General features: G+C 62.3%; 5 protein-coding genes across 6 annotated transcripts; 2 read left to right on the top strand and 3 right to left on the bottom strand.

Annotated features, from left to right (window-relative positions):
• Window positions 1-324: 324 nt before the first annotated feature.
• Window positions 325-1,620, top strand: JDV02_003955 (uncharacterized protein; the record flags this gene model as incomplete). Its single annotated transcript, XM_047985129.1, has 1 exon — window positions 325-1,620. One exon carries the CDS (start codon window positions 325-327, stop codon window positions 1,618-1,620), a length of 1,296 nt encoding a protein of 431 aa, XP_047841106.1.
• Window positions 1,621-1,768: 148 nt separating this feature from the next.
• On the bottom strand, window positions 1,769-3,917 carry JDV02_003956 (uncharacterized protein; the record flags this gene model as incomplete). The annotated part of the gene is made up of 3 exons (XM_047985130.1): window positions 1,769-2,547; window positions 2,631-3,127; window positions 3,226-3,917. 3 exons carry the CDS (start codon window positions 3,915-3,917, stop codon window positions 1,769-1,771), a joined length of 1,968 nt encoding a protein of 655 aa, XP_047841107.1.
• A 200-nt stretch (window positions 3,918-4,117) lies between these two features.
• Window positions 4,118-7,735, bottom strand: ATM1 (Iron-sulfur clusters transporter atm1, mitochondrial). Of its 2 annotated transcripts, XM_047985131.1 has the most exons (2): window positions 5,427-7,735; window positions 4,118-5,347 (listed from the first exon to the last, which is right to left on the bottom strand). In XM_047985131.1, the coding sequence occupies exons 1-2, from the start codon at window positions 7,486-7,488 to the stop codon at window positions 5,256-5,258; spliced, it is 2,154 nt and encodes a 717-aa protein (XP_047841108.1). In that variant the 5' UTR covers window positions 7,489-7,735; the 3' UTR covers window positions 4,118-5,255. The 2 variants fall into 2 exon arrangements, with proteins under 2 accessions (XP_047841108.1, XP_047841109.1); XM_047985132.1 differs by having other exon boundaries at window positions 4,118-7,735.
• A 56-nt stretch (window positions 7,736-7,791) lies between these two features.
• Window positions 7,792-10,501, bottom strand: JDV02_003958 (uncharacterized protein). Its single transcript, XM_047985133.1, has 2 exons — window positions 8,482-10,501; window positions 7,792-8,413 (listed from the first exon to the last, which is right to left on the bottom strand). Exons 1-2 carry the CDS (start codon window positions 9,995-9,997, stop codon window positions 8,184-8,186), a joined length of 1,746 nt encoding a protein of 581 aa, XP_047841110.1. The 5' UTR covers window positions 9,998-10,501; the 3' UTR covers window positions 7,792-8,183.
• A 2,686-nt stretch (window positions 10,502-13,187) lies between these two features.
• JDV02_003959 (uncharacterized protein) lies at window positions 13,188-14,323 on the top strand. Its single transcript, XM_047985134.1, has one exon. It carries the CDS (start codon window positions 13,336-13,338, stop codon window positions 14,134-14,136), a length of 801 nt encoding a protein of 266 aa, XP_047841111.1. The 5' UTR covers window positions 13,188-13,335; the 3' UTR covers window positions 14,137-14,323.
• The last annotated feature ends 128 nt before the right edge of the window (window positions 14,324-14,451 follow it).

The raw sequence follows: 14,451 nt of genomic DNA on the forward strand, positions 1-14,451 counted from the left end.
TCAGGCTTGGGACGCATTGTCTCTTCATCGGCGCTATCCTCGAAAAAAACACAGAATCCCTTGGGCGCTCACTCGTGTTTCTGAATCAGTTGGCAGGTCGCGTCGTTGACAAACATCGCGGGATGCCCTCACCTCAGTGCAACACGGCCTGGGACCCCTGGCTGCTAGCCTGCAACCCGCCTATGGCCAAGGTCCTGACAGCGGGCCACCTTGCCAGGCAATCAACGCCACGTCTGTCGTAGTCTGATCTGCAACCAAACAACTTCAAAACTTGGACAACCTCTCCCGGCGATACACACGCAGAAGCCCACCACCGCCACCACCATGCGGATCCTGCTGCACTCCCACTTTCCCGCAGGGCACGCATATCCCATGCAGGCCGTCGCCCAGGCCCTCGTGTCGCGCGGCCACGACGTCGTCTGGCTCACCTCGGCCGGCAACGAGGCGCGCGTCCGCGCAACCGGCGCAGCCTTCGCCCCGACGCGCGCCCTCGCCAGCCTCGACGAGCCGCTGATGAAACGAGACGCGACGGGTCTCTTCGACGCCCCCGGGAGCCAGCTTCGCGGACGGCTGGCGGCGCAGGTGGCCGACTACCGCGCGGTGCTGGCCGAGTTTCGCGCAGACGTCTTGCTCGTCGACGTCTTCCCCAATGGCGCGCGCGCGCTGTACGACCTGGGCGAGATTCCCGTCTATGCCACTCTGGGCGTCATTCCGCTGTATGCTTCGACGGCAGCGTCGCCCGTGGCGGCGTCTGGCCAGCCGCCACCAACATCCTGGCTGGGCTTGCTGGCAAATGCCGTCCTCCATGCGCTGCATCGATGGGCTGTGCTTCCGTGGTCTGTCGTCTCGGTCATCGACCAGCAACGGGCTGGAGTAGGCCTTTGCGGACTGCGGTACGCCGAGCCGCCCGAGTTCCTCAGCTACAGTCCGCACCTACACATCCAGGCATCGTCACCGCGGCTCGAGTTCTTCCAGAGCGCCGGTTCGCCGCAGCACCGGCGCAACACAATGTACGTCGGCCCGCTCGTCACCAAAAGTGCACTGGACACTACCAATCTTCCGTCGTGGTGGCCCGAGGTCGTGGCCCATGGCCGTGTTGTTGGCGTCACGCAGGGGACGTTGGCCATGGACCCAACCTCGCTCATCCTTCCGGCAATCGTGGCTTTGCGAGACGATCCGAGCATTTTGCTCGTTGTGGTGTCGCCGCACGTCAAAGACATCGAGGCGCGAGTCGGGCGACCCGACAATGTTCGCTTCGCGACCTGGATGCCATACAGTATGCTCTTGCCCCAGCTGTCTCTGCTCATCACCAACGGCGGCTACGGCAGCATCACGCAAGCGATATCACACAAGGTCCCGCTGCTTTGCGCCGGGCAGTCGGAGGACAAGAGGGACACGGCGGCGCGGGTCGTCTGGGCCGGGGTCGGCATTGATCTCAAGACGGACAGCCCGACGCCCGAGCGCGTGAGAGCGGCAACGCGCCAGATCCTCGACGACAGTGGATACCGAGGTAGGGTATGCGCCGTGGGTGATGAGCTCAACGGTCTAGGGGGAGCTGAAACTGCATGTGAGCACCTCGAAGCTCTGGCCAGGGGCTCTACGCCACGTGTTTTGCGGTAAACCTCCTTGTTGCTTGGGATGTCGTTTCGGCTTTACGGAAAACAGTCAAAATCGTGAGGCCGCTCACGTTGATCTTGCTCACATTTTGTTTTGCAATCGCCAACCCGCATTATCCCACGAAGCCGCACCTCTCACTCTCGGTACCCTGTCATTTCCCGGCCCAGAACCTGAGGAAAGCCTCCTTCGTGCTCTTCGGTGGAGGACACTCCTCTGGCACGTCCTCGTCCCTCAACGGCAGCCCGTCGTTGCCGACGTTGGTCACCGCGTTCTGCTGCTTGCCCAGGTAAAAGTTTGTCTGGAAGCACGCCGCAACCAGCGGGATGAAGGCCAGGCCCAGCGCAGGGGCCAAACAGTAGTAGAGCGTGCGGCGGTACGCCTCGATGCAGCCCTGACGCATCGGGCTGTCAAAGGGGTATAGGGTGCGAATGGCCTTGACGTTGCCAAAGATCTTGGTGACGTCCTTTTCCGTGGCCGTGGCGGGCAGGTGCGCGCGCAGCTGCCGGGGCATCTGGTAGGACCAGACGACGGCGACGATGGCGGAGCCGATCTTGGACCACAGTGAGAGCATGGCGATGGCCAGGGCGACGTCTTGGTGCGGGACCGAGGCCTGCGAGGCGACGCGGGAGCCGACGACGGAGAAGGCACCGCCGCAGCCGACCAGGATCATGGAGATGACCATGGGTGCCGTGTCGACGGTGGCACGCCGGCCGTCGAGCATGATGCCCATGCCGACAATCTTGAGGGCGAGGCCAAGCAGCTGGAGCGCCTTGTACCGGTGCGTCCATCGCTGGATCAAGCCGGCCACGACGCCAAAGACGCAGAGCGCCAGAGTCAGCGTGTTGCCGTAGTAGACCCAGTCCTGGTAGCTCCAGGGCTTTGCGATGAGCACGTAGGAGCTCCAGTAGAGGCCACGAATCTGGCCAGCCACTGCGACACCCGTTAGCAAGCTGCGGCTGGATCACCGACCACCGACTACCGTGGTCGCGTGCCTCGGAGTGGAGTGGACTCACGCATGTAGAAACCGTCAATGATGACGGCCATGAGGAACGTCTTGTTGAAGATCAATCTCCTCGGGGCACTCGGCATCCTGGCCCACTTCACCTCGTACACGACGTAGGCGATGAGCAGCAGGCCACCCACGACCATCATGGCCACGAGCGAGGGATTGCGCCAGCCCCCCACCGCGTACGTCTTGAGCGAAAAGGACAGCAGCAACAAGCTCCAGCCGAAGCCGAGGAGGAGCAGGCCGAAGGCGTCTATCTCGTGTAGGACGCGCACGGCGGCCTGGGCCCAGCGTTCGTCGGGCTCGGCCGCGGGGGCGACGGCCATGCCGTGCGGCGCGTCGCGGCCGGTCTCGTCAGCGAGCTCCTTTGCGGCGCGCCGGGCGGCGTTGGAGGAGGCCATGTTGACGACGCCGTGCTTCTTGGCCTTGCGGTCGAGGTAGATGAGGGTGACGATGGCGGGGCCCAGCGCGGCGGGCATGATGATGGCGAACATGCCGTAGCCCCTGAGCGGGTCACTCAGTCAGTCGACGGTCCATGGCTTTTCAAGAGGGGGCACGTCATCGCCACTGCGATGAGCACAACATAGTACAGACAAGCTTACCATCGCCACTGGTCTCGCGCCGTCATGGCGTCGACAATCTTGCCCGCGAACCAGGTGTTGATGACAAAGGGCGTGCTCAGCAGCGAGCCCACGAAGCCGCGCCACTCCAGCGGCGTCAGGTCCGCCACGATGATGTCGTTGACGAGGTCCAGGCCGTTGCTGCCTACGGCTGCAAACACCTCGCCGGCGACGTACGCGGCGACGGTGCGGGACGTGGCGGCGACGACGTAGCCGAGCGTGTAGAAGGCCAGGGCGACGAGGTACGTGTACGGCCGGGAGGTGATGTCGGAGACCTTTGCGACAAAGGGCTTGCACACGGCGCCGATGACGCTCGTCGCGATGGACAGCGTCGACAGCACCGCGCTGTGCTGCTTGTAGTGCGACGAGGCGTCGATGCTGTAGTACGACGTGGTCGACTGGTCGAGCGAGTAGGCCCACGCGCAGACCAGCACCGACGCGCCGACCAGGAGGAGCGTCTTGCGGTGGCTCTGCGCCTCGCGGTAGACGGCCTCCATGCGCGTCACGCCCCGCGACTGCACCACGGCGTCAGTGCCACCGATGCTGCCGCTCTTGTGCTTCGCGGCGCCGTTGTCAGTGCTCCCCCGGGCCGTGGCCCCGACGCCGTCGTCCGAGTCGGTGGCCGGGTGCTTCTCATCGTTCTGTTGCGGAACCATATTCTCGTCCGCGCTCATGTGAATGGAAGCTGCCCGTCGCGAACGAGTGGTCTCGAGCGAGTCAGAACTGGGCTCTTTGCAATACCCTCGGCAACTGGGGAGACGAGGAGCATAGCACATCGGCATCTGCTGTCGCAGCCCCCGTCTCTATATATGCACAAGCACACATTCAACTACTTCCCGTCGCCCACAAACTTCATATGAAGAAGCGTAAAAAATCCTTTCCCACTGATCCGCGGCAACAACACGGCGAGCATACTTGCTTGCTTGCCTACCTAGCGACCTTGCTACCGCATACCTACAGAGTAGTCTCGCGGCACCAAAATCTCACCCGGGCGTGGATCACCGGGTCGCCACGTCGGTGCGCCGCCGCTCCGGCAGGCTCAATAGGCCACTGGGTATCCCGGACCCATGCCGTCCACGTTAGCGGCGAGACCGGTCCCTGAAGAACGGGGCAACGTTGGGCGCGGTGTTGCGGTTCCACGAATCAGGGCGATAATCTAATCTAATCAGATCATCCACACCCCCATCACGGGCTGCAGGCCTCCCCGTTAAGATCCTCCCCATCGCCCATCAGACAACAAGGAACAGAAAGAAAAAAACCTCGCTTCCCAGCACTACCCAATCTTGTCCGTCTTGAATCTCTGGCTTGGCAAGGAACACTAGCCCTAGTGAACCATCACGGTGAAGGACAAAGAGACCGGCAGCACGTGGACTACGTGCCGGGCCGGAACGCCAACGAGCTTGGGATGTCGTGCTGGAGGCGGTCCCACAAACCGGGGACACCCAACGATCGGACACCGTCCGGACGGCCCTTGCTGCTAGGCGGTAAGCGACGTAGCGTCTGCGCGTTTCCTTGGCTGGAGTGAGGACCCTGGAGGCTGCTCGTGTTGGGCGGCAGTTGGTGGTATATATACCAAGGAAGAGGGATTTTCGTCCAGCCTACGCCGCGAGCCAGGTAGCGTCCGAGTTGCGCCGACGACGGACGAGGGGAAGGATTCCACTTGATTACAACCCTCAGCAGGGCCGCACGCGGACCTGAGACTCGTCTACTCTAAGCACCGGGCCTCGTCTCGTCATCCATGGGCACGGATATCCATCCGGATGCCCTACATTCGAAGAGAATTTTGGGTGATTGTGCTGAGGCAAGGCGTCGTCCCATCCGCCCCTCAACAGGGCTCGCGGCTCGCTGTTCGGGCCATCAAATCGGAACGCCTGGCGACAGCTGCTCCACCATCACTCGTGCGTCTCGCACTTGATATCCCAATGGGGAAGCCCTCACAGACACGTGAGGCGCTGCAAGTCTATCCAGGCCCGGGGCCGTCGGAGCACACCGGCGGATGTCCACATGCCACGTTACTTGTTGCCTTTCACAGCGCCGTGATCCACCCCCCTCTCTTCATTCTCTGCCCTCTCTGTTCCGTCATCGTTGAAGAGCGTTTCTTGCGCTGCGTGCATCGTTAGCAACCTCAACGATCCATGCCGGCGGGGGTAATATAGAGACAGAGACAAAGAACAGACACTCACCGCTCCAGAGCTCCGAGTACACGCCCGCGCGATCAATCAGCTCCCGATGGCTGCCCATCTCGGCCACGTGGCCCTCCTTGAGCACAATGATGAGGTCGGCGTCGAAAATGGTGCGCAGGCGGTGGGCCACAAAGACGCTCGTGCGGCCTTTTTCGCGCAGGATGCCATTGATATTGATCATGAGGGCCTGCTCCGTGTGCGTGTCCAGGGCGCTCGTCGCCTCGTCGAAGAAGAGCAGGGGCGGGTCCTTGAGGAGCAACCGGCTCATGGCCAGGCGCTGCTTCTCGCCGCCAGAAATCATCATGCCCCGCTCGCCGACCTTTGTGTCGTAGCCGTCGGGGAACTGCTGGATGATGTCGTGGATGCGTGCCCGCCGCGCGGCGGCCACCACCTGCTCGCGCGTGGCCTCCATGTTGCCGTAGCGAATGTTGTGCTCCACCGTGTCGTTGAAGAGCGGCGTGTCCTGCGGCACCACGCCGATGGAGCGGCGCAGCGAGTCGACCTGCACGTCGCGCACGTCCTGGTCGTCGATGAGGATGCGGCCGCCCTGCACGTCGTAGTACCGGAAGAGCAGGCGCAGCAGCGTCGACTTGCCGCAGCCGCTCGGGCCGACGACGGCGACCTTTTTGCCCGCGGGGATCGTCAGAGACAGGTTCTGCAGGATGGGGCGGTCCGGGTGGTAGCCAAAGGTGACGTTTTCAAACTTGATCTCGCCGCCCTTGGGCAGGGCGAGGGCCTTGGCGCCGGGCTTCTCGGCAATGGTGACGTTGACCTTTTGCAGGTTGAAGAGCGTCTCCATGTCGAGCAGCGACTGCCTCAGCTCGCGGTACACGGAGCCGAGGAAGTTGAGCGGCACGGAGAGCTGGAAGACGAGCTGGTTCACCATGACGAGGTCGCCGACGGTGAGCGTGCCGGCGGCCACGCCGTCGGCGGCGAGGTACATCATGGCCGTCAGGGCGCTCGAGAAGATGATGTTCTGGCCGCTGTTGAGAAAGGCCAGCGACGTGGCGACCTTGATGGAGCTCTGCTCGTACGCCCGCAGGGCCTTGTCGTAGCGGGCCACCTCGAACTTTTCGTTGTTGAAGTACTTGACGGCCTCGTAGTTGATGAGCGAGTCGACGGCGACCGTCGACGCCTTGTTGTCGGCGGCGTTGGCCTGGCGGCGGAACTTTGTCCGCCACGCCGTGGTCCAGATGGTAAAGGCCGTGTACCCGACCATGGTGAGGACGGTGATGGCGGCGAACCTGGCGCCGTACTGCCACGTCAGGATGCCGCAGACCATGCTGATCTCGAGGGCCGTGGGCAGGATGTGGAAGACCATGCTCGTCAGCAGGAAGCTGATGCCCTTGGTGCCGCGGTCGATGGCGCGCGTCAGGCCGCCCGTCTGCTTGGACAGGTGGAAGCTCAGGTCCAGGCGCAGCAGGTGGTCGAAGACGTTGCAGGCGACCCTCCGGATGGCCTTTTGCGCGACGGACGCGAAGACGGCGTTGCGCAGCTCCTGGAAGACGGTGGCGCCCACGCGCGCCGCGCCGTACGCCACGATCAGGCTGCCGGCGATGGCGGTGGCCGTGCCGCCGACGGCCGCGACGTCAATGTTCATGGAGTCGACGATGCTCTTGAAGTAAAACGGCACCTGCACGTTGAGCAGCTTGGCACCGACCAGCAGCGCGACGGCCAGGCCCACGCGGAACTTGGTGCCCAGCTGGCCCTTGGGCCACAGGTAACGCGACATTTCCCGCATGATCGCCCAGTCGGCCTTGCGCTGCTCGGCGGCGGACTTGTCGACGCCGGCCAGGGGGTCGCTGGCGGCGGTCTTGGCCGTTGGCTTCGGCTTCGGGCTCGGGTGGGATCCGTTCGTCGCCTTGGGCAGGATCGCGCTCGGCTTCACTGGGGGTTGCTCACGGCGCGCGGCCGCCGAGGTTCGGAGGGGCTGCGCCGCGTTGATGGCGGCGGCGACGGCGGCGACGGGGCGCTGGGGGAGCCATCGCGGACTGCTGTGAGCCTTGACGAAGCTACAGCGCGGGCAGAGGAGCGTCGGCCGGGAGAGCAGTCGTGGGATCATGTTTGCGACCGGCGCTGCGGGAGCATGGTGCGGCTTCGTGAAGCGATCGGGCTCGTTCTTCGGTCGGCGTCTTTGGGCACGGGACCCGCTTACGCGGGGGAGCGGGAGCGGGAAAAGTGTCCTTCCTGGTGCACGTGCTTGTTGGAAAATTCGAGAATCGCAGATATGAGTTAAAAGGGGGAAATGAATGGAATTGGGGTCATTGCTCGAGCCGTGAAGCTATGCGGGTGCGCACGCCGAGCTGCGGTCGTGATTGCGGTTGCGGTTGCGGAGTTGCAGGGCAGCTCCATCAATTTATTATCAGACGTGGAGGTGGAGACGGGCCCAGCTGGAGCCGCTGAGCCAAGACGGGGGGCCAATGGCGTCAGAACCACACCTTGGGAAGACTCACGCATCTGTCAAGGTGTCGCGGTCTCCATGAATTAATTTCGAATCAGATGCCATGCGGCAGTATGGTATCAATCGTCGTCACGGCTTTGTCTAGACACCCGCTCCTGTAGAATAACCCCCCCGCCCCCTTGCCAGCCCAGCCCAGGGCAACCTGACTGGTGTGGCTGCCCATGAACGACGGCAGCTCATCCGTATCATAACGTCGTGAACACTTTCTTGCCTGCCTCGGCATCCATCATCCATTACGTTCAAGTGTCGACCTGCGTCGACCTGCGCCAACCGTACGTCGGCGTCCATGATGCACACTACCCCGCGGCGTGCCCGTTCTCCCGCTTCCCCGGCTGCGACCTGCGCTTGATCCATACATTGACCGGCGTCTTCGGGTGCCTCGTCGCCGTCACCTTGTACGTCTTGGGTAGCTCCCAGCTCTGCCCATGAGGCGGCTCCATGTCGTAAAACGAGACGATGATGGACGAGTAGAGCATAATCTCCCGCAGCGCAAAGGCCCTGCCCTTGCAAAGTCTCGGCCCGGCGCCTGTGCGACGACAGTTAGCCATCGGATCCCTGTAACATGTCCAGCATCAGCACCTCGATAGCACTCACCAAACGGCCGCATGGTTCCCATCTCGGCCACGACCGTCTTCGTCCCGGCCTCGTCCACCGTTTCCTTCAGATGCCTCTCGTGGTGCCACTCGTGCGGGTCGGGGAAGAAGGCTGGGTCCCGCTGGTGCATCTCCTGTGAGACGTGCACGTAGCCGCCCTTGCGCAGCACAAACGACTGTCCGTGGCCTTTGTCGTCCACCACGACGTCTTCGGCCAGCCACCTCAGGTTCAGCGGCCCCGTGTACACCCGCAGGGTCTCGAGGTACGCCGCGAGGAGCAGCGGACACTTGTTGAGCAGGCCGTCGAGGTCCAGCGACTCGAGCTCCGCCGGCACCCACACGGCGTCACCAAAGTCGTTGGCGGGCTGCACCACCCGGACGTACGGCGCAATCTCCTCCCGGACCTGCTCCAGCAGCACGGGGTCCCGGTACAGCTCGAACAGCACCCACGGCACGAGCGCGTTTGCGTTGGTGTTCATGGCCCACAGGAAGCCCAGGTCGCAACAGGCGCGGGCGCGCAGCGATAGGCCGTGTCGTCGATACGTGTCGTGCCGCGCCTTGACCACTCTGCTCACGTTGTCAAGGTCCTGCCACTTCAAGCCCGGCTCCTCGCCCCCGACGTGCCTGTCGAGCGCCTCGCCAAACTCGCGCGTGCAGGCGAGCAGCTTCCTCTGTGCGATCTTGGCGCGCTGCAGCCGCGGCCAGGGGACCCAATTGGGGACCCGGGCGGCCATGAGCACGAAGGCGCTGTCAAAGTCCCACATGGACTGCCAGATGTCGGGGAAGTTCTCCACAAAGTCGGTGCCGTAGAGGGCGACGTTGGCGGTCATGGCGATGAAGTTCTTGGTCAGCAGCATGAGGTCTGCCTCGACGTAGCTCTCGCCGCGCGGGTTCTCGACGACCTCGGCGCCGGCGAGGCGCTCCCACGTCATCTGGTCAGCCGGGTACGAGTTGAACGTGACCAGGTCGGCAATGTTTTCCTTGATGTAGACGACGGTGCGGCTGACGAGCTCGCCCAGCCCGGGGTCCTGGAGCAGGTGCTTGAGCGAGGCCCTGGCCTCGTCGGCCAGACTCGAGTACACGGCCTCTTCCTCCTGGGTCATGCCGAGCATGGACACCAGGATGTTGCTGGACGGGTCCTGCGCTATCGACAGAGGCCGGTTCAGCAGGGTGTTTGCCATTTCCGGGCGGAAGACGAAGTGGTGGAAGCGGCCCAGGATGCGCAGCGAGAAGACGCCGTCGGCATAGTAGCGGCTGCGTAGCTTGGCGAGAAAGGCGTCGCCGCCGAGCAGCATCTGCGGCGCGTGACCAAGGACGGGAAGCCAGAAAGACACCTTTGGGGGCAGCTTCTTGTTTCCATCCCCGGTGGCTACGGACGGGCCGCCCGACAACAGCCCGGTGGAGAGTATGACGACGGCTATCGTGACAACAGCGGCCAAGGCGAGCGGTTGCTGTAGGTACGCCACCAGCAGGTCGAGGCCGCCGCCGTCGCCATGTCCGGTCCCGCGAGCGTCCATCTTCAGAAGTCAGTAAGTAGCCTGCCGCGAGGTTGTCTATCGCGTCTGCAGATTCGAAAGAGGGTGGCGGCGCGCCAAGGTGGTCAGTCCGTCCTCTTCGGCCGTCACCTGAGCCATGTGCTAGGAGAGGAGTCCAGAGCAATAGTACTAGAAGGCAGAACGAGGAAGGCAGACGAATGACCAGGGCAAACGAATCAATCCGCCGCGGCGAAGAGGTTAAATGCCGGAAGCTGCGAGCGGGCGCAGTGTGGTGAATGGTGAATCCTTGGATCAACAGACTCGAGTCATCCGATGAAGCCGTTCAAGGGGGCGTGTCGGTGTGAAATAGCAATTGGATGTATTTATCCAAACCCTTGGCCCATCGCGGGATATAGGTTGAGAAGACGATGCCTGGGCTTTTTCCGTGTTTGCTAGATCCGAGGCTTGTCTAGGGCCGTGGTAGCAGTTGAAGTCTGAACAGGGGTTTCGGGGTGGCGCACCGTGCAGATACAGGGCCGGGGCGGGCCCACACGCCAGGGGGATCGCCAGCCATTCACTGTGCTGACAGAGTCATCAAGCTGGTGCGGGTCACTGCCCTGCCCTCCACTGAATCTGATGGATGTTGGTGCGGTGCAGTGCAGTGCAGTGCAGTGCAGCGGCAATCACCCAAAATTCCGGGGCCCCCCAAAGATGCAGTGGACACGCGCCCCCCACTGTTAAGTTCCGATGGCGGGCATTGATTGCATCGCATCAGCGTGAGATGGTGGCCAGGGCAGTCGCTCGCTAAGTTCTTCTGCCCGCACCCATCGACTTAATACCGCAATCCAATCCCATCTCATCAGTGTGCATCCGCCCTGCCTGCATCGTCACCTCGCACCGCACCGCAGCTCGACATCGAGCCCCGGCTTGTCTCCCGTTTGTCGCGACCCGTGCCGTTCGCCCGCCCGCCTGCCTGCCTCACCGTCCGTCAGCCTCGGCCAGCCGCCGACCCGACGAGACCGCTCCGTCGGGTTGCATATAGATGGAGTCGTCCCATCGACGGACGTGCTCCTCCTCCGATGCCACGCCGCCGACGACGGGCGTCAGCCCCCAGACATGGCAACGGCGCCATGCGGCAGCCCCGCAGCGGCATCTCTGCACCTGACGGACGGGGGAGGGGGGACGAGGTGCAGCGGAGGGCAGGCGGCCGCCTTCTCGGACCCGACGATGTGGGCGTTCCAATTCCGTCCCTGCCCGCACAACTGCGCCGCGCCTCAGCGCATCGATACCCCCCTGTGTTCATGTTGGCTCGACGCCGCCGGGGCCGGGGCTTCTGCTGCCCGTCCGCGGCGACAAAAGGTCAATCCATCCATCCATACATACTACGAGGTAATAGGTCAGTTGTTTCGCGTATGTACTTTCTTGTTCATGCAATACGAAGTACATCACATTGCCTGGCGCCGTCGCGCGGCACGACTCACCTGCCTAGACAGGGCATGATGGCCTCATCCAGAGCCGCCCTGTCCGAGCAGCGGCAGGCGCGACATGTTCTCGTGGGCATCATCTGACGTTGGAACCACCGGCGCTCTCATCCCGTCCTGCTTCTTGATACCTGCGGCCAGCCCCGCGGCCTCCACGCCCATGCCAGCAGGCCATCAATCCACAGGAGCATCTTGTCGGCCTCTCCCAGCTCGACCCCTCCAGCCCCAGATCCTCACTTCGACAGTGCCCGGCAGTCCGTGGCTCTGCGCCGCCCACATCAGCCACTCCCGCTCCCAAAGGGCGTCCGCCGCTGCGCCATTCCCGTCACCTGCCCCTCCCGCCGCGGCGCCTCAACATTCCCATCTCCGCTCGCCCCGGCCTCCGTGATCTGCCCGCTGGCAAGATGGGCCACACCTGTTCCAGGGCTGCAGGAGCCCGGGCAATTCAGACGGTGAGATGCTCTAGCTTTGGCGCAGCCCTCTCGAAGCCCAGGCCGTCTTCTGCCACTCGCGCTGCCCGACATGTACACGATCGGGCCCAACGTCCGAAACGGCCGAAACTGTCCTTGCGGCTCCAGTGGTAGGTAGATGGTGGCGCCGGCACCTGCGACTGGACTGCTGTGATCTTGATACCGCTAGAGCACTGCGATCCTTTTCGAGGTGCGGTGCCGCCGCGATGCCCGTGGACGTAGTTAACGGCCCTTTTCGCACGAACTAGGTTGAACAGTCCGAGGATCGCGGCATCTTGAGCGTAGGGGCAAAGACCAAAGTCTTCGGATTTCGCGCCCGTTCTTGAGCGGCCTCTTCCCGCCGACGAACATCTTTCTCGCCCCTATGCTTGCCCGTCTGTTGTTGGCCAGGTCCTTTTACATGCGGTTGCGGTTGGGTACGCCCTTGCTCCGCGCGCTCTCATGCCTGCGTCGGCCGACGGCCCTGTCCAAGGCCGCGTTTCGCTCGTCATGCCGTGCAGCTCGCCGAATCTTGACGCGTTTTCCCGCCGCCGCAGCATTGACAGCCGCATTCCCCTTCATGGTTAGAAGACGATGGATGCGGCGACGCGTGAGTCGTGCATGCCCGGAGCCCGTGGCCAGAACTCAAGGCGCCCAATCCCATTAGTCGCCCATATGTGTCACTGCGATCGGGACCAACATGTCGTGTCCAGTGCCGAAACATCGAGGCGAGTGCCACAGTGGCGAGTCCGCTACCCTTGCACGGACGGGCTACGAGAGGAACACTACGTATGCCCCCTGGACGGGATGACTGGTTTGTACCCTCCGTCATGGGATGCTCTGAAGTCCGAGGCCGATGTCGCTCAGCCAGGTCATCTAGCTGCAGCCGCAGCCTCCGTGCCACAGGTATTCCGGCCGCCGTTTCCAAAGAGGGTGGCCATTCGTCTGTCATCACGTCTGTTACACAAGCCCCAGCTGTCTTTCCAAAACGGGATAATCGACAAGACTATAGGATACACTTGCAGCCTAGAATAGAACTTGAGTTCTAAACTTGGTAAGATCTACTTGCTTAATAAAATATCTACAACACCTTTATAAGATAATAATAGAATCAAGACTTCTCAAGGCAAGATTAACATGTAGTTGGTTTGGGCTCCGTTCTCCCCTTGATACACTGGAGCCCTGCTCTCAAAGCGATGGCAGCTAGGTAACCAGCAGCTGAGCACGTGAAGCTGTTAGGCGCGGGGCAACGCAGTTGCCAGGGGGGGTCGGCAGGCGCAAAGTGGCTGAATCTGTCCACGTCCAACGTCCATCCAAGTCGCTGCTGCCTGCGACATCATGGCATCAAACTCTGATCAATCGACTAATCACACCTTGCCACTCTAGTCTAATACACTGTCTTGTTGCGGCATCGTATTGGCATCCCGGGCTGCGTCGTTCGTCGCGCGCCATGGCCGTACAGGTCGTTTCCGACCTCCACCTAGAAACGCCCAAGGCCTACGACATCTTTGACATCGAGCCCAAGGCCCCCATCCTAGCACTGCTTGGCGACATAGGAAACGTTGTTCTGCACAAGGAGGAGTGCCTCGCCTTCCTCACCAAGCAGCTTGCCAAGTTTCGCGCTGTCCTTTTCGTGCCCGGGAACCACGAGGCCCACCATTCAGATTGGCCCACGACGCTCGACGTGCTGCGTGCCTTTGAGCAGCACAACCAAGGCAACGACTCCATGGGGAAGTTTGTCTTGCTAGATCGCGCAAAGTACCGTCTTCCAGGGACAAACGTGACTGTTCTGGGCTGCAGTCTGTTCTCCCTTGTCCCACCGGAGCGCGAGACGGCCGTCAGTTTTGGCCTCAACGACTTTTATCAAACCCGGGACTGGGACGTGGCGACGCACAACGAGGCGCACGCTCGGGACCTTGGCTGGCTCAATGGTCAAGTCGCCGAGCTAGAACAAACGGACACGAAGATCATGATATTCACACATTGGGCCCCGACGCGCCATGCAAATGCCACTGATCCGAGGCACAGCGAAAGCCCCATCACCAGTGGGTTTTCGACGGAGCTCGCTGGGGAAAAGTGCTTCACGAGTGACAGTGTCAGGCTGTGGTCATTTGGTCACACGCACTACAATTGCGATTTTACCTTGGACAGGGGACCAGCCGTCAGTCCGCTGCGGCTGGTGGCCAACCAACGAGAGTATTACTTTTCGCAGTGCGAGGGATTCGACGCAGGAAAGACCGTCATACTCTGATCTTGAAGTGGAATCAAAGAATACCCAAGATGGGAAGTGGCGTATTTTCAGCAAAGTTAATAGGAAAGGAGGATGGTCCAGAGTATTACCTGCCGCAGTATTCTGACAGGCCAAAGGGCGAGGCCCTGAGTAGTCGGGGATGGTCTTCAGGATCTGGACGACCTCAGTCGTCGTGCAATGCTGCGTGGATGATGATGATCATAAGTGCGTTTGCACGCGCTTCCGTGCTGTTGGCTGCGGGGGTCCGACCCTCCACAAGTCACATTACCTACGTGAAACGCAAGGTATGCCGTTTCCTTCCCAACGTAGCAGCCA

The sequence above is a fragment of the Purpureocillium takamizusanense genome, chromosome 3, assembly GCF_022605165.1.
Source record: "Purpureocillium takamizusanense chromosome 3, complete sequence".
Taxonomy (NCBI): domain Eukaryota; kingdom Fungi; phylum Ascomycota; class Sordariomycetes; order Hypocreales; family Ophiocordycipitaceae; genus Purpureocillium; species Purpureocillium takamizusanense.

Coding starts and splice junctions, on each gene's coding strand:
- JDV02_003958 (XM_047985133.1), bottom strand. CDS start 9,997: ATGGACGCTCGCGGGACCGGACATGGCGACGGCGGCGGCCTCGACCTG. Junction 8,414..8,481: donor GGGAACCATGCGGCCGTTTG/GTGAGTGCTATC, acceptor GTCGTCGCACAG/GCGCCGGGCCGAGACTTTGC.
- JDV02_003959 (XM_047985134.1), top strand. CDS start 13,336: ATGGCCGTACAGGTCGTTTCCGACCTCCACCTAGAAACGCCCAAGGCC.
- ATM1 (XM_047985132.1), bottom strand. CDS start 7,488: ATGATCCCACGACTGCTCTCCCGGCCGACGCTCCTCTGCCCGCGCTGT.